General features: G+C 38.4%; 1 protein-coding gene across 1 annotated transcript in view; it reads right to left on the bottom strand.

Annotated features, from left to right (window-relative positions):
- LOC142140259 (multidrug and toxin extrusion protein 2-like) overlaps positions 1-9439 on the bottom strand; it is a 94251-nt gene extending 84812 nt beyond the window's left edge. The window contains exon 1 of the mRNA XM_075198079.1: positions 8948-9439. Coding sequence (XP_075054180.1) covers positions 8948-9049 — 102 coding nt within the window. The 5' untranslated portion in view covers positions 9050-9439. The remainder of the gene's footprint in view (positions 1-8947) is intronic.
- Positions 9440-19931: the final 10492 nt, after the last annotated feature.

Genomic DNA, 19931 nt, shown 5'->3' with positions numbered 1-19931 from the left:
GCTCTACTCTTCTAAAACATTGTAGTGTGTACCCAGCCTAAGTAAATATTATCCACGATATCTGCTGCGATGCACCTTTTATAAATATGCGGAGGACACAGAGGGACCTTAATTTCACGGTAAGTGAACTATAGTGCACTATCGCGCTTTCTTAAATATGCCCCTGTCTGCGGTGGGGGTTGGTACTGGTCATGGTGTACCTCGGTAAGGTTCCCTCCCCTGTGAGAGAGCAGGAGCTGGTTAGATGCCTTCACTTATTTCCAGATAGAGAGCAAGATTTCTTAATAAAGTGTTTTCGTTTCGGTTGTCCACTCACAATCGGGGGTGGCATTCAAGCTGCTGCAGGAAAGTATCTGTGCTCCACTTACATTTTCCCTGATGTGTTGGTGGACAAGGTTTGCTGGCAGGTCGCCTTAGGGCGAATAGCTGACCCTTTTCATCTCCAGCATTATAGGCTTGACGTTGTTCCCAATATAATAGCAGATAAATTTAATTAAGAATTGGAGGATTATTCCATAAATCTTCCAATAAACCAATAGTAAATCGCTACGGAATTTGTTGGCGCTATATAAATAAATGTGATGATGATGATACAGCATCTTTTTCATCCTCCAGAAGTATTGGTTAATGATGCCATAGTACTGTAACATATTTCTGTTTGCTCTCAGTCATTCGAGGACGCTTTAAAATTGGTTAGGTCATTTAGCGCTGGGGCACTATTGGCCAAACTGGACATCGAATCAAAGAAAAACTGATAAATAAACAAATGCCTTTTGGTGTTTAATATGGCTGTGCTTTATAATAGCTAATTGCAAGTCCCCAAAACAGAAATATCTAAAAATATAATAAAACTGCAATAGCCTACTAATACCACACACAAAAAAGTGAACTGAGGATACTTATTAACCTTTTATTATCACTAAAATTCATGTGAACACAATAATCATGGCACATACCATACAGATATTCTTAAAAACAATACTTAATGTAAAAAGTTACATATAAGAATTTGCATGCAATATTGCTAGATCGCAAAAGCGCCTTGGCGTGGCAGGATGGCTTAAACATACATTTGCAAATGTGTGCAACAAAGACTTTTGCATTTTTATCTACAGTTGAAATGGCAGATCTGTTGCTGGCTATAGCAGTGTGCTGGGGGAAAAAATGTTGTGTGTATGTTCCTTGCAGGATAACCCCACCCTTTCAAGCACCTGTTATGGCCTATAAATTGATTTGAGCAGCTTCCACTTTTGTATTTGTCTGAGAGGCATGTTGGTGTCAGTAGCTGAGAGGGGGTACTGGCACTGAATTGCTGTTTGGAGGCTTCTGGGGTACCTCTTTGGTAAGTTGGCTCTCAATTTAAAAACACATATGTATGGCCCAAATATATGGGACTCTCATTGTTTAGAGTAGGACCATCCTATTAGCAAAAGCGCCTTGGCGTGGCAGGATGGCTTAAACATACATTTGCAAATGTGTGCAACAAAGACTTTTGCATTTTTATCTACAGTAGAAATGGCAGATCTGTTGCTGGCTATAGCAGTGTGCTGGGGGAAAAAATGTTGTGTGTATGTTCCTTGCAGGATAACCCCACCCTTTCAAGCACCTGTTATGGCCTATAAATTGATTTGAGCAGCTTCCACTTTTGTATAGATCACAAAATACACTTACATTGCCAACTTCCCTGCTTGTTGAATTATATATGATCCTATTTAGTGCCCATATAGCATGCATAAGTCACTAAAATTGATTAATATGGGTTAACCTTCACATTCAGCTGACAAGAGACAGTAAAGCAAACACCACTGGAGGGTACATAAGGTGGCTTCTCCTTCCTCCTGTTGTCTTCCTAAGCTGTCCTATGAAACATAAACGGAGAACACGGCTGGGAATATTGGGCTGCAATGGAATATTTCAAGAATATTTAATTAACGCTATAATTTTCTTATTTTCTCATACTCTATGGCAGGCCTTACAATGGGATGTACCAAAACAATATAATCAATTAGGGTGCATTCAAGACAACAACACTGATAAATTCACTTTTTATTCAACCGCTTCTTGAAGGTTTTTCCTTTCAAACTGCACCTCAACATGTAAAAGATGATGTCTGGTGAAAGTGTAATGTCTGTCAGCATTACCAGGTAATGCCATCCCAGTGATGGCAAATGAGGTCATCGAGGGACACTGTAGCCAGAGAGGTGCTTGCCTTGCAGAGGTAGGGAAGCCCATCACCGAAAAGGTGGCCCAATGTGATGACGTGTCATCAGATCCATGTGAGGCAGACCAAATTTCGGAACACTATTGAAAGATTTCCTCCAGAGACCATTCTCCCAGATGGAATTAACATCTGCTGATGTAATCTGCTACAGTATTGTTCATCCCAGTTACATGAGGTGCAGAAAGGTACTTTAAATTGTTATCTGGTCATGTAATGATTCTTGTTACTACACCATTGCATTGTTTCTGGTTGCTCCTTTTTGATTTATAAATGCCACAAATGTCCTATTGTCAGAAAAGATTATGAGATGCATGTGCTACAGGAAACACTGACAGTGTTGTTTGTATGCAGACATGTTTGGCTCTGCAGCCATGAGCCTTGTACTATCCTTATTAGGTGCTCCTCGACCTATGGAGCTGGAATCTGTTCTGAGGATAATCCATTCTGGGTTTGAAAGAGATTTTTGCCTTAATCTTTTAGTTTCGGAACCTGCCACCGAATGAGAGAGTCTCTCATGACCTTTTTAAGCCTGATGACTTGATCCAGAGAATCCAGTTTGAGATTCCATTGTGATAGTAGATCTAGTTGAAGGTCCTGCATATGCCACCTTGCCCAGGGAAGGATGCTGAAGACTAATTAGAACACTCACTGGAAACGGAGACATGTCCTTATTGAAAATTATTTTTGCAGCTGGCATGTCAAAAACTGAATTTTGATAAGTCTTTCCTGTGACAAAGCCAACTTGTGCTTGCTATGTCTACCTGTACTCCTAAGAACTACAGTTGTTGGAAGGAAAAAGATTATTTATTTCTACATTGATGATTTGCTCTTCTGTCCAGTGGTAATTGATTGATCCTACCTCCTGTGATCCTTTAAATAATAGTGTCCAGATTTTGACTGAAAAGGAAAGAACATTCAAAAGGAAGCATGGCTAGGTGATTTTTTGATTGTAGATCTGTTGCTACGTACACAACCAAAGAGCAATTCTGGTCACCTATGCTGAAGCTACACCTCTGTAAGAAAAATAAATAGTATCTAAAGATGCTTCACAAATAAAATCAATTCCTTTTTACAAAATTGCAACTCATTTAAATAGATTCTGTCTACTAATATTCTCCTCTATGTCCACATGAAGCTGAAGCCACAGCCACACTAGACTTAAGTATCATCCGGGAGGAAATATGCAATTTCTTGAAATAGCTTTTGATAATTTTATCCATAAGATCTATTAGTGGACCCTCAACCTCTAATGGAAGGGTGGTTCTGATTGAGAGGCTGGCTATGGCCCAATCTACTTTTGGTATTAACCTCTATTTTGTGGCATCCTCATCCTGGAAAGGACACATATGGTCTCTTCATATTAGGTTGGTGTACGTAAAAACTGCTTTTTTTCCTGATGATCTTAAAAAAGGACATTTTAGGGAGAAACATGAGCTGGCAAATCATCATTTTCCATAGACGTATCAAAAGGTTTCAACATTATATAACATTACATTATATTTATAATGTCAAGATTAAATAACCTGGGATTGTTGCTAATTTCTCCAGGCTCACTGTTGGACATTGAATCGGTATCAATTATCAAATGACTCATGGACAGAAGGGCCAGGCCTTCTGTCATCCATATCTTCAATAAAATGTTGCCTATCTTTTTGCTCCTTGTTAATTGTTTTCTTTAGTGAAAAATTTACATTTCATTAATTTCATAGTCCAGTTAATGATTTCTTTAGTATGTTCAGGGGGGTGAGTATTATCATTCTCAGGATTACACACTGTACAGTAAACTCCAACATCAGGTAAAGGATTATCACATAATCCACAGATTAAGTCTAGGAGCACATTTGAGCTTTTTTGTCCAATATTCATGCCAATCAGCCGACATACGACCGTTTAGTCAGATGTCATATTAGTGTGTATAATCACACAATTGTGAGGCGCCGTCTCCGCACTGACACTTGGTGCAGGAGACGGACGCCTGCACTTTCTCAGCAACCAAGTCCTGTTGCCTAGCAGCGGGACGCTATCTCTGCTCACCTGTCTGCAGCCAGCATGTCTGACCGCCAAAATCTACCTAACCCAATCAAGATGCACCTTGGGGTATATTATGCAGCCTCTGACACATGTCTAGTGCCAGGGTATTGGTTCACTCCTGCTCCAGCGTTTCCTGAACTTCTGATCCAGTGTATTCTTCGGTTCTGACTCGGGTTCCTGTGACTACTCTCCTTTGTTTCGTTTTGGTACCTCGCTGCCCGGCTGGTTTGACTATTTGGCTTGACCTGACTTCTCTCTGGATCCTCCCTGTGTACTGCACCGCTCGGTTGGCTATGACCTGGATTGCCTGACTACGCCTGTCTACTACTGTCGCTACACTGGTGACTGTCTTGGAGAACAGCGACCTGTGTACCCTCTGCAGCTAAGCCCAAACCCCCTTGCAGGGGTCCCTGGTGAATACCGGGGTACGTTAGACTCCGCGCCTCCCTGTTCAGTTGCGCCAATACCAGTTAGCGGCCATCTCTGCAATTCCGTGACAACAATAATCGAAAGTCATCCCAAAGTGTCAATTGTCGGATCTTTTGGCAGTTCAATAATCTCGTTCCAATCACCTTCTGATCATGTAGAGTCTATGAATTCACGACCGATTCCACAACCAACTGCCAATAGTTCCTGAAACTGCGACTCAGAGGCGTGTTTATGTACATTTCTAATGTCTGTAGCTGTCCCAAGTAGTGGGGTGTCTGCAGGTCAGTCAATTGACAATTAGGTGAATCTAACGGAAAAGCAATAAAAGCTGTCTATTGCATTTATGTTTATAGCATATGTCTGCTTTCCTAATTATACACCTTTTTCTGCAGAGTCTACGAGAAAAGCACATAACTATGTTTTCTATAGATGAGTAATAGATATGTCTGCTTGCATAATTATACACCTGTTTATATGTATTCATGTTTCCTTTTCCTTTTCGGAGTTTTTGGGAGGTTCTTACTGGAGATGTTCTGCCCAGTATTTCAATTTCTTGACAATATCGCCGCAGGGACGTCATATGTCGTTTCAGTGTGTACGAAATCAAAACTTTTTAACACGACAATGTGGCTGTGAAAAGTCGCAATATGGATGGTCGGTCTTTCATTAATCATTTAAAACGTTTCTAGTGTGTACGTATGAATCGCCTGAGAGATCGGACCTTCAGTGGTAAGTACAATAGTTGTAGATAACACGTTGATCGGAAAATTATCGAGTGTGCACCTAGCCTAAATTGTGAGGCTTGCTACTTTTCTTCCTTATTCTAGGATTCAGAAGGGTAATAGGAAAAGAGAAAAATAGTAGCTAACTAACTAAACAAAATCTATAATGACATAGAATATTTTTTTAGGGGCGGGCTCAAGTTCCATTGCTGTGGGATTTTAAACTTCCAGTAGTGGCTCTACACAGAATCAAACAGCACAGACCTAGTGTCTGCATTAAGCAAACAGTAATGGCTGTTTTCAACTTTTGGATAGGATGACCCAGAAGTGACCTCATGTGTGCATGCACCTTATGTGTGCGCACTATAAATGCTTCCTCTAAAATAATGCTAATATACTCTATCAAAGGAATACATGTGCACCCACCCACAAAGATTAATGTGTACATGACACAGGAGATTGCTTCTTCTGACTTTCCAGGAAAGAATGTCCTCCTCTGACCACAGATAGGTCGAAGCGTCCCAGGGAAGCTTTAACCTTTGTCTCTACTTGCACTACCCAAGTGCATTACAGGGAGTACTCTGGGACTAGGTAAGCCACAAATAGAAAATAAAAATGCAAGTTATACCATACTTGTACTCTCACGGAATGTCCGTGAGACTGCCGGATTCCGAGTAGGTCTCCCAGGAGAGTATGGCAGCCTCCCGCATCTTCCCACTTCATTAGGAAGTGGGCAGAATTAGATCCAAAATGCCGCGTTTGTCAGGTAATCGCTGCATTTGACCCCGCCCGCCACTGTAAAATGACGCATCATTACGCAGCAGGGGTGGGACCAAAATGACGCGATTCCCTCTGCTCTCTGTCACGCTGTCCCCCTCCTCTGCCCTCTGTCACACTGCCCCCCTCCTCTGCCCTCTGTCACGTTGTCCCCCTCCTCTGCCCTCTGTCACGCTGTCCCCCTCCTATGCCCTCTGTCACACTGTCCCCTCCTCTGCCCTTTGTCATGCTGTCCCCCTCCTCTGCCCTCTGTCACGCTCCCTCTCACTCTGCAACCTCTGCCGCGGCCAGCCAGAGAAAAACCACCAAAACAAAAACTTACCAATCCGCGCGGCGCCGGGACCCAGCATCCTCCTCCTGTCGACATTCAGTGACAAGCTGCATGAGCATGTCCATGGCACCCCTGTGACAGCGCCGCGGCACCCCTGGGAGCCGCGGCGCACACTTTGGGAACCGCTGAGTTATACTAAAATACCTCCTTACTCGGCTGATAGACAGGAAAAAGAGCCACCTTATATACCCTCCAGGAGTGTTTCTTTTCCTGTCTCTACACAGCTGAATAAGGAGATTAACCCCCTGTAAGGGCTGTCAGGGTATATGGAAAGTAGAGATGCTCACTGACCCTATGTTTTGGTTTTGGATCTGGATTAGCGTCATGTTTTGGTTTTGGTTTTGCAAAACCGCCCTTGCGTGTTTTGGTTTTGGTCTTGTTTTGCAATTTTGTTTAAAAATCAATGTTTTTGGGCATAAAATAACCGAATTTAGTGCTCCACCTGTTTCTTGGATAAGTAATGTAATTGTAAAGCTATATAATTATAAAAAAAAACACAGTTAAATATCTAAAGAAATGGACAAAGGCAGTTTGGTTTCTGTCTCTCTAGGCCCCCCTCCACTTGTAGAAAATACTAAAAAAATGCAGCCGTTATAGACTGTACAATATAAATTGAAATGGACAAAGGCAGTTTGGCTTCAGTCTCTATAGCCCCCCCCCCTCCACTTGTAGTTAAAGAGAAAAAAAGCAGCCTGCATAGACTGAACAATATCAAAAACAAATAGACCAAGGTAGTTTGGTGGCTGTCTATGCCCCCCCCCCCCGCCCTCCACTTGTAGTTGAATAGAAAAAAAACAGCCTGCATAGACTGAACAATATAAAAAATAAATGGACCAAGGTAGTTTGGTGGCTGTCTATGCCCCCCCCCCCCGCCCTCCACTTGTAGTTGAATAGAAAAAAAGCAGCCTGCATAGACTGTAGAATTAGAATATAAAAAGAAATGCACAAAGGCAGTTTGGCATCTGTCTGCATCAGACCCCCTCTCCACTAGGAGTAAAATAGAAAACTATTCAGCCGTTATAGAGTCTAGAATATAAATAGAAATTGAGAAAGGCAATTTGGTATCTGTCTGCATCATCCTCACCAACATAATCATTAGTGCCCTCGTTGCCTACACAAATCTCCCCCTCATCCTCCTCTTATTCCAAAGTGGCACCCTCAATTGGTGTATCACCGGCTACACTCGGGCTGTTAAGGCACACATCAGCAGAACTGCTGAAATTACCCTTCTTTATGGGTACACTGTCACTAACAGAATGCTCACGAATACAGATACCACTGGTGGATGGACTCTCCACAGGGATTGGTGTCATTTCTGATTCAGAGCATACATTATCCTCTAATGCCTCACTGTTTTCTTGCAGCTCGCCTTTCACGCATAACAGTAGTTGTGCACCACTTTTAGACTCCAAATTACTTGGTCTTGCTTGGTCACGAGTGACCTTACAAGAAGAAGGCTCAGTAACATTTTTAGATCTGGCAGTAATAGAGAAAGGCGAAAGCCTCATTCTTTCTTTGCCACTGCGTGTGTAGAATGGGATGTTGGCAATTTTGGCAAAATACTGCTGACAAATATGACTTTTGACAGCCAGAAAAATTAGTGTAAAACACTGGGGAATATGGGACACCCCAAAGCACTTGTAGTGCAAAATATTGTATTAGATAGATACTGCTGACAAATATGACTTTTTTTGACAGCCAGAAAAATTAGTGTTTGACACTGGGGAACATGGGACACCCCAAAGCACTTGTAGTGCAAAATATTGTATTAGATAGATACTGCTGACAAATATGACTTTTTTTGACAGCCAGAAAAATTAGTGTTTGACACTGGGGAATATGGAACACCCCAAAGCATTTGTAGTGCAAATAATTGAAAAATAAGCCTCCTCTATCCTCCTCTCTTCCTGCTCTAACAATTGCTAATCAAATTTGAATTAATAATAGGATTGAATAGATTAGAAATGAAAGAATAATGCAAAGAATAAGGTGTACAATTATTGCTCTGTCCCTGCTCTAATACAGCCTGTGACCTAACCCTGCTCTCTCCCTCTGTGAAATGGCGATGGATTGCTGTGGAGGCGGGTATTTATGCTTTTCAAATCTCGCGAGAACCGAGCTCAGAAATACGAATACGTCACAATGACGTTTTGCCTCGATTTCGATACGGCTCGGTACTCTGATAGGCGAAGTTCGGGTGAGTTTGGATCTCAGGAAACCGAGCCCGCCCATCTCTAACGGAAAGGAAATATACATATATGCAAACACTGAATAAGTGTAGGAGCCACAAATCAGACAGTTCTAGGATAATTAACTCTTTAAAGAACTTAGTCTGTGTGAGGTAAAATGTTCTAAATATGTAGAGAATAACCCTGCATTTACATTTTCAGCCAACTTTCATGCATCTTTTAATTGTAATAAAACAATTAAGCTTACTGCATTGGCAAGTGTGACAGCATCCAGCTCTTCTTTCCCAAGATGACCACAGAATATGGAGCTGACTATATTAATGAGGAAACACAGCATCTGTGAAAGCATCTGGTCCAATAAAAACAAAATACAGTTATGAGTTATTACAAGAATGTCCAATATGCTCTAACATACACCACAGCAGCTTAATGCCATTTCTCACTTATGCCCAAAAAGTTTCTAGGTGCCATGATCTGGCCTTTTCAGCCTGGCACGGTAACACCTTTTCCTATATGTATGTGATTTATTACCTGGAATGGTTGGGACTTGGGTATTCTTGATAAGGGTTTTTCAATATTTTGGAGCGCCATGCCTAAATATATTAGATAATATTAGATAACTTTTAAAAATAAACCTGTCTTTCCCAATACATTACCTGTGGACTCCCTACAGTGGCTACAAAGGGAAGCTCCATATGACCATGTCTGGGTGTATGATATTGTTACTAAATATAAACAATTGTTTCCCTTTTTATGAATGGGTTCAAGTTTTTATTGATAACAGGATCCCATACTTTATGACTAGATTCCTTCACTCCACTCTCTGTAATGCTTTTGTACTGAACATTGATTGAGCTAATCTAATGCTGGTCAGTATCCCAATACCCATCAGTGACAGTTTCCTGAACCAATCACTATTACATGAACAGGCGGCTGCATTGTGTAGTACCAGACACATGCCATCTTTCATTGTACATCACAATGGATAATTTGCTTCTTACTCTCCAGCACAACGCAGGGCTAATTCCCAAAGCTACGGAGGCAGTAAATAGGTCACTAGAGGAATGGAACTTATATAAAGGGAATATACCAGCTACATGTGGACTGCATAATTAAATGGCCCAGTTATCTTCTTTGTGTGTTTGACGGATAAGGGCTCATGCATGGATACGAAGATAATAAGTCTATTAAGATTGCAAGACAACTTTCACTATATCTCCATATCTACTATGCTATGAGAAAAAGATAAAAATAAACTATTTACCTCCCTACCAAAACTCACTTAAATTTGTATATAAGGGACTGAGCTTGCTTTTCAGCTTATTTCTTCTGCCAGTTGGGGCTAGTCTTTCTATGTCAAGAATTTGTAGGCTTATTTTGTGAAAAGAGCAACTATTTCCTTGCTAATCAGGTCCTGGATGGAGTCATTCATGATTATGCATATATGTTTATATATTTGCTTATTTTACAGAGCCGTAATTTAAAATGTTAGCGCCTGGGGCTAGAAGGAAAACTGCTGGCCCCCTGGTTTTTAATTTTAACTAAATGAACCTGACATATTCATAATTTGCACCCAACTTCAGCGTTGTGCCCTGGGTGGTCGCCCCTCTCGCACAGCCCTAGTTACAGCCTTGCTTATACATAAAATCACAATTGCAAAATTTAAGTAAGAGAGTCACAAACATCTTTGCCAGGGCTGTTCAGCTGATTTATTTAGTTAGTCAAAGTTGTAGCATATGAGGCCTAGAATCATTCAGTTCAATCATAGAATGTATTACATGACCTTCCAAAGAATGTAATTTATATACACATTGTGTTTTTTTATTGAAAGATTCTGTACATAAAAAAACATATAAACATACAAAGGATAAAAAAAAGCTGAAATTTGCACCAAAGTAAATATGCATGAACATGGAAGCATATAATTATATCGGTAAATAAAACAATGAATATGAAATTCCTTACTAGCATGTACGAAAAGAAAACACAAGAAAATTAAAGCACAAGTGCGTGTAGCAGAAAAAACTGCTTCAGACTTCTTAAGCCAGGATCATGAATTTTGCGAAGGAGACCAAGTTTGTACAGGAAGGTGGGAGGGGTTTTGGAGATGTGAGAGCATTCCTTGCAAAGTATGGCGTAGGTGCATTGGTGAGCTTAGTTTTGCAGAGGAGTGTGAAAACTACATTTTCTTTTGCAGAACAAGAAATTATTGAAATTAGATAAAAGGTTGGAGAAGGCACATTTAATGGGGAGTTCTTTGGTATGCAGAGGGGCTTTAATTTTGCACCTGCTCAGAGCAGGTTGTCTTTGGGTTTTGTCCTTTATATTTAATGAGACTCACTTTGGGCCTACGCCTACGTTGTGCACTTCTAGGCATACTCTGGGCCTGATTCATTAAGGAAAGTAAAGCAAAAAAAAGGAGTACATTTGCTCCGGGACCATGTTACAATGCAAGGAGTGCAAATTAGTTTATTTTTACACTTAAATTTAAGGTTCATCTAGGACATGCCCTACCTCAACTACCTCTGTCCCCACATTTTTCATTTACCTTCTCCTCCAATGCAACATGTTTTTGCCCAGGTGCAAAGTTTCTCCTTTTTTTTTGCTTTATTTTCCTTAATTGATCAGGCCTTCTAAGAATGATGTAGTAAAAATCTCCATATGCACAAATTGCCACATGTGATAAGACCAATATCCCCTCACTGTCATGAGTCATGTAAGCCATAAATTAGGCCAAACCAAACTGTATTTTATGAGAAAACCTGACAAGTGGTAAAAGGATTAACTTGTGATGTGTCACTTAAATTTTTTCAATGTGCTCCTGGAGATTTTTCTTCCTATCTTTACACGTATGTTGCTAAGATGCCTCATGAGAGTAGAGGTTAAGTACACAACTTGGACTATTGATTAACTCTTTGGACTATTAAGGTTCAAGACCAAGGAGTTTTGTGGTGCCTTATCTAGTGCCCTTCGGAAATTACTCCAAGCTTTTATTATTTTATTTGAAATCTCATGTCTGTAAAGGCTGTGAGGCAAATTTATTAAGCTGTGTGTTTGAAAAATTGGAGATGTTGCCTATAGCAACCATTCAGATTCTAGTTATCATTTATTTAGTACATTCTGCAAAATGACAGATAGAATCTGATTGGTTGCTATAAGCAACATCTTTTTAAACCCGCAGATTGATAAATTTACCTCTATGTATTGCATGTAACACTCGCAGTTTATGTCACTATATGCAGTTTTTGTCCTGTGTAAAGTTAACACAAAATTTGACACATGTACAAATGTAAAAGACCTGCATGAGTAAGCTATGTGACACAAAATGACGCAATTACTTACCAGAGGTCCTGCTAATCCACATAGCTGCTTAACTTCTGCTGAGTAATTACCCGGGAAACTCTGGCGTATTCTTTGCAGGAAACTACTACAAGTATTCTGCAGCAGAAATCTCTGGTTTATTCCATTGCCTTTATTACTCATAAAATGATTATCATGCTCCATCTGGATACAGTAACCAGACTAAATTAACTAACCTGTGCATTGCTGTGCAACCTTTAGATGTATTAATTAACACAGATACATCATCTATTAAAATAAGTAGTTTGATATCACTCCATCTACCACTTGACCTTGTTTTCTACACAAACAACACTCGAGAGAACAAATCCCCATGACTAAATTATAATGCAGTCAGTGTGTTCTTGTGGTTTAAACGCAATTTCTTAAAGAACAAAAAATGTGTTTTACTCAATTAGAATATGTTAGGAAAAAAAACTCATTTTTTAACATCAGTTGGTGGTAAGCAAATCTGGTTCTTGGATTATCGTAATGTACAAAAATGTGTTTGTTTTTTTACGTAATGAAGCTTAGGTTAGGGGATGGAGAGTCCTTATGTAATCCTGACATTGAGCATGGACTGCGCACACGAGGAAACAATTGATAGTCCAGTCCCAACATGGCTGTAGAAGAAAACAACTGCACCTTCTACTCTCACTTGCTGTCCACGAGGACTACATAAGGAGGGAGTGTGGCGAAAGGTGCTGAGGAGAATTTCCAGTGATAGAGCGTAAATAACACATCATTTTGATAGATGCTCCCACCCAGTGATCTAGCTATCACAATTTGGCCCTTGTCAACTCACACACAAAACAACAGTGCTGTGAAGATCAATATACTTATAAAACAAAATATAACATAGAAATGCAGAAAGAAAAAGGATTGGTCTCTATTATTAAAAATTCAAATTTAATAAATAACTAAATAACACAAAAAATACATCAATAAACAAACTAATAACACTAATTAACATATAAAATTCAGTATATTTCCCCAATGGTAACAAAGAGACACTGGCTTCCAGAATACTTCCCAATACTGCAAAAATCAAATTATAATATATATTTTTTAAATCACGAAATCACATGGAACACGCATCCATTCAAATTCTCCTGAGGGATCCTTCAATGGTACCTTTAGGGAGGTAAATATCCCCACATCAAATGTAGTTAGTACTCAATAGAAATGGTCACTGACCCCCGTGTTTTGGTTTTGTATTCGGTTTTGGATCTGGATTACCGTCGTGTTTTGGTTTTGCAAAACCGCCATTGCGTGTTTTGGTTTTGTTTTGCTATTTTGTTGGAAAATCAATGTTTTTGGGCCTAAAATAACCAAATTTGGTGCTCCACCTGTTTCTTGGATAAGTAATGTAATCGTAAAGCTAATAAATTATCAAAAAAACAGTTTAATTCCTGGTAGGTAGGCCTTCATTAATTCTACACACAAACCAGATTGTCTTCCTCTCCATCTATGCATATTGGCAATGCAGCCATCTCCTTTGGGTGTATATTACACCCTCCACTTATAATTAAATATGTAAAGAAATGGACAAAAGCAGTTTGGTTTCTGTCTCTATAGGCCCCCCTCCAGTTGTAGAAAACACAAAAAAAATCAGCCGTTATAGACTGTACAATATTATTTGAAATGGACAAAGGCAGTTTGGGGTCAGTGTGTGTATGACACCCTACCCATAATGATAAATTGCCAAAACAGCAACCTTTCAAGATGGTACGTGATATGGCAATGCCCCAAGTCCCTTTCCTCTTTGGGGGTGGATTGAACCCTAGACTTAAATAGAAAGTTTTAAAAAGATGTTATCGTCATCATCTGGATCTTCATCCTCACCCTCATCAGTGTGTACGTCATCATCACAGACTATCAATTCATCGCCGCTTGAATCCGCCATTAGAGAACAGTCAGTGCTTGGATGTCTTTGATGGTGAAGGCCTTCCTCGTGGAAGATGTAGTTCATTTTTATAAACATCATTTTCTCCACATTTTTTGGAAGTAACCTTCTACGGCGATCACTGACTAAGTTCCCGGCTGTACTGAATACTCGTTCAGAGTACACACTGGAGGGTGGGCAGCTTAGGTATTGCAAAGCAAGTTTGTACATGGGTTTCAAAATGGCCTGCATTTCCTCCCAGTAAAGAAAGGGACTGTCTGACATTTCCATATCAATTACCTCTTGAAAATAATCCTCCACCATCCTTTGCATGTTTATACTCGGATTGGATGGAGTTATGGGCAAGGTGACACATTTTTTTTAAAAATCCTTCAAACCAGCCCAGATGTTAAATTGTTCTAATCTGCCCCCTGCGTCTTCCCTGCTTCTTTTTTGTAAATTAAATTTTTTACGAGCAGCAGCAGCTTGAGAAAGTGAAGGAGGACACGTAGTCAAGCCAAGGCCCAGTTCAGCGGCCAACTTGCTGAGCAATAGCTGCTTGCAGGAAAAAAATGGTGAGAAGAGTCACCTAAAGAGATTGTAAATTGAGGCACTCCAGTCCCTTGACACAGGATACCAGTGTAGATAGTCAAAGTGTATCTGATACAAGACTGGATGAAACAGATATACCAATTTTAAATATATTAGAGGAACTTGTATCAGAACAGAGATCAAGCAATACTGAGAAGAGTAATGGGAGGACTATCTGTCGTAAGAAATCTGTGTTTTTTCCCAAAGATGTCTCATGTCCACAGATTAAAGTTTTTGAAAATATGGTATCCAAGGAATTGGACCAATTGAAACTCAAACCCTGCCATAATAGAATTGACAATTTAACAAAAGAGGAGAGAGATGCTCTTAAGGATATACAAACATGGGAAGAAGTGATTATCAAGCCTTCAGATAAGGGGGGTAATGTAGTAATCTGGCCCATATCAATGTACAAAATTGAAATGTACAAACAACTTAAGGATGCCAGTTGTTACAAACCCCTATTTCAGAATCCGATGGAGGAATTTAAAACCTCATATGATAAGTTAATTCAAAAGGCATTCAATGAAGGAATTATCACTAGATCAGAATATATCTTCCTACAAGTGGACCATCCTAAAACACCCACCATTTACTTACTACCAAAGATCCACAAAAATGCTAGAACTCCGCCAGGTAGACCGATACTATCAGGGATAGGCGGACTTACAGAACAAGCTAGCATATTTGTGGACACCCATTTGAGAGAGCATGTAACATCTTTACCTTCATACGTCAGGGATACTACCGACATACTCAAACTACTTGATGGAATTACTTTAGAGGAGAACACATGGTTAATAACGTGTGACGTGGAATCGTTATACACTAGCATTAAACACGAAATTGGTATTAAAGCAGTAGAATTTTTCCTGCAATCAAATAGTAATACCAAATTTAGTATGTTCATTGTGGACCTCCTGAAATTCATACTAAAGAAGAATTTTTTCGTCTTTGAAAACCGCTTCTACTTGCAGGTACGGGGCACAGCGATGGGGGCAGCTTGCGCCCCCACTTTTGCTAATTTATATTTGGGGCTATGGGAGAGAGATACTGTCTTCAATGAGGACCTAGCCCAATACACGAATAACATCATAATATGGATGCGGTATATAGATGATATACTCATTCTATGGCAGGGAGATGAAGAATCATTTGGTCAATTCATCAATATTCTTAACAGCAATGATAACAATTTGAGACTTACATATGAAATGAATAAAGATCAAATTAACTTTCTGGATATCACCATTAGAAAAACAACCAATGGCCAGATGGAAACTGACCTATATAGGAAGAAGACAGCGACCAACAGTGTCTTACATAGGGATAGCTCACATTTCCCACCCGTGGTGAATAATATTCCCAAAGGAGAATTCCTTAGATTAAAAAGAAATTGCTCCAATCATGAGGATTATGACAAACGTGTAGAAGAACTAAGTGTTAGACTGTTACAACGGGGGTACAGTAGGAGATCCATTAAAAAGGCCATTTCTTCTGTAAGAACTAAAGACAGAACGGATCTTATATATCCCAGGAATAAGATCAAGTCTGACAATAAAATTCGTTTTGTTGGAGACTTCTGCCAACAATGGAAACAAATTCAGATGATCATACAACGGCATTGGCCGATTTTGATGTCTGATGAACTACTGGCCAAATCATTGGGTGAGAAGGCCAACTTTAGTTGGAGGCGAGCACCCAACTTAAGAGATAAACTTGTACAAAGTCATTTTGTTTCCAAAAAAAGACCAGCAAATATAAAAGGATCATACAAATGTGGGTCATGTAAAGCATGCTCAATAATGGTCAAAACCACACAGATATGTGACAGATATGGACATCAACATAATATTAAGTTTTATTAACTGTAATACGAAAGAGGTCATATATGTACTAAAATGTCCCTGTGACATGGTATATGTAGGAATGACCAGCCGACCTCTAAAACAACGGATTTTAGAGCATGTAGGGAATATCAGACATGCTCATTTGGACCAACAATGTTTTAAACCACTCACCACGGTAGCACGCCATTTTTTACAAGTACATGAAGGAAAATTTGAACATCTACATGCATTTGGCATAGAAAAAGTATCAATAGGGATAAGAGGAGGAGACATTATGAAGGAATTGTTGAAAAGAGAAAGCAGGTGGATATTCCTATTTCACTCCATCATGCCGTATGGACTCAATGAAAATATTAATTATTCCTGTTTTCTGTAGAAACACTTTTTGAAGATCTTGAAGAGAAAAGAACATTTCTCCTGTAAAGGAAATAAAAGCATTCTCTATACTCTCTATATCTTTGTAGAAACATGAGTCCATAGATGTGCAATAGGGTATCACATACGTATAGCTATATTGTTACATGACTACAATATACTGGGGGTATTTTTCTTCACTATACATTAGAAAGGATGGGCGAATAGGACTATGTATATTTTTATCTTATCCTAATCGTATCTGTGGATCTGTATTTTCTTATATTTATTTATATTTTCATTTCTGTGATTTTTATCATTCTACTCCATCTATACTCATATAAGAATCATATCCATGTTTGGATTTATTTAGCTTACTCTACAATATGTTCTTATGTTTATTATTTTATAATGGGTGCATATGTATAACTATTTAGTCACAATAAGTAATGACACAATAAATATAAAAAATAAAAAATATAAAAAATTATAAAAATTATAAAAATTATAAACAATTCTAAAAATAAAAAATGAATGAACAATATCAAATAAATATTAATGAATAAAATATTAGATACTCACCTTATAATTTTTAATAGAATTTAGTTTATTCATTTTGAAAGAATTCACATACTAACATATATTATATGGTATTATAATTTATATTTCACTTCATTTCACTTTCATAAAATTTGTAATATATATAAGAATATACACATAGTATTATAAGAAATATATGCACAAGTAATATAACATAAAAATAAGAATAAAAATAAATAATAAACATTTAATAAAGAACAAAAAAGAAATAATAAAAATAACAAAAAATAAAAAATAAAAAATAATCAAAATAAAAAATAAAAAATAAATAATAAAATAGAAAAAAACAAAAAAATTAAAAATACGAATAATAAACAATAGAAGGATATATAATTAAATATAGAATAGATAATCTATAAATAAGAAGACTAAAACGAAATAATGATGAAAGAATACTCATAAAAATCATAAAAATAATGAACAATAAATAATAAATAACCAATAATAATTCGACGAATAAAATGTGTAATAAATAATCAATACACATGAAAATCAATCAAAAGATAATACTTAATTATAAGTCATATAATGGTCAATGTATGAAAGAGAAGTGAATAAACAAGAAATAATAAATGAAGAATGGATATCAAAATGGAGAATCAATACACTATAATTTAATCACTATTTTGAATTACTCACCTTATATTCTGGGGTTTCATTTTGCACATATCTATCTCTTTTTAGAGTCTTAGGGTTTTGCTTTTCATATTTATTTTGCACTTTATCTGTCACCATAATCCCAGTCCCTTTATGATTTATATCTCACCTTAATATAATTTTATATTTCCCTTCACATGGCACTCACATCTTACCCTCATCCATACCTCACAATCCTTTTATCCATATAATTAGTCAATAATGTATTTGTACCTAATCCTATTAATAATCGCCTTATCCCCAAGTCAGCTACTATTTTTCTTTGTAGAAACGAGTGTACTTGTCCCCAGTATAATGGGATTTTTGTGATCCAACATACAATTGGCTTGCAAAGCCATCAATCAACAATCACCTAATACCATTGGACGCCTATAGTATAAAGGAATAGCTCTATCTCAGATGGGTAATTTCCCATGACTAAGCCGATTACGGCGAAACGTACGTCGGGCCACGTGTGACGCGTGACGTCACACACCCGGAAGTGTGAAGCCGGTCAGCGGAGTTAGCCGCGATCGTGTCACACTCTAATGTTCTAATGTTACAATTTTGAATCAAGTAGTGCGCTTTGTTTAGGGCTATAGCACCAGGGTAACTCTGTCTGACAACAAGAGGAGGATTGAGGTTCCTCATATCGCTAGTCAGACCCTTATCAGCCACATCTTCATAGGCTGAATTGACTTAATTTCCTATGTAGCAGATATGTGTTAGAAAGAAATCCTCTGTGGTCATGCCCTAGTTAATCCCTCTCCTCTATACACAGTATGAGAGGATACTAGGTTAGAGCACCAAGGTTTTGGAACTATATATACATTTATTTAAAGTTCCTTTGTATGTCTATGTCAGATTACTATACCTGAGTGTTTTTGATAAATTATAAACCCTACTAGTGCATTCCTACACTACAATCATCTTATTCAGAGTGGACACATTTGCTGGTTATATGAGATATACTATGTATCGATGAATATAGGGAATATAATTGAATCCCAATAAATTGTGTTATTTTTGAATCTCATTGATATAATGTCCATAATTATGGGCAGTATTCCCAGCAAATTATAAGTGTCACAATTTTGTGACCACCGGCTTCCCAAAAGGGTATTTTTAATTACTTCTATCACTTATCTTTAATTTTCATCACTTCTATATTTTAATATTCGCCGACTGTGATGTTATCTGACATATTAATTTTTAATAAATCTTCAATAAAATTTGTTTTTAAATACTTTTCAAGGGACTGGAGTGCCTCAATTTACAATCTCTTTAGGTGACTCTTCTCACCATTTTTTTCCTGATAGTAACTCTGGTTGTGAGAGCACCCCCTCATTTTGAATTATATAAATAACTTTCAGATACAAATGATGAGGAAGTCCTAACCTTAGAGCGAGATGGATTTGCTTTTTTCTACAATAGCTGCTTGCAACAGTTCACATCTCGCTCATATACAAGTAAAGACTCAATGTAGGTCTTAAACCTTGGATCAAGCACAGTGGCCAAAACGTACTGATCCGAGTTCAAGATCTTAATAACTCGAGGATCATTGTGAAGCATATGAAGTACTTGATCAACAAGGCCAACATACTTTGCTGAATTGCTTGCTTTCAGCTCCTCCTTCAGTTTCTCAAGCTGCTTTTCCAATAGTCTAATTAAAGGAATGACTTGGCTCAAACTAGCAGAGTCTGCACTCACCTCACACGTCACAACTTCAAATGGTTTCAGTACCTTGCACAGCACTGAAAGGATTCCTCACTGTGCAAGACTGAAATACATCCCCCCTCCTTTCCCAATGTCATGGCTTGTGCAATATGCTTGGATGGCTTTGCGCTGTTCCTCCATCCTCTGAAGCATGTACAGGGTGAAATTTGTCACGGGCACTAGGAGTCTTTACCCAGTATCACCCGCTGATGGTCTTATCAGAGCAGTAGAGTTGGTATATGATACTCTGGTGGCAGGGT

The sequence above is a fragment of the Mixophyes fleayi genome, chromosome 2 (genome assembly GCF_038048845.1).
Source record: "Mixophyes fleayi isolate aMixFle1 chromosome 2, aMixFle1.hap1, whole genome shotgun sequence".
Classification (NCBI taxonomy): Eukaryota; Metazoa; Chordata; class Amphibia; order Anura; family Limnodynastidae; genus Mixophyes; species Mixophyes fleayi.
The sequence above is the reverse complement of the archived record's forward strand: the minus strand, read 5'-3'. Positions and strand labels throughout refer to the sequence as shown.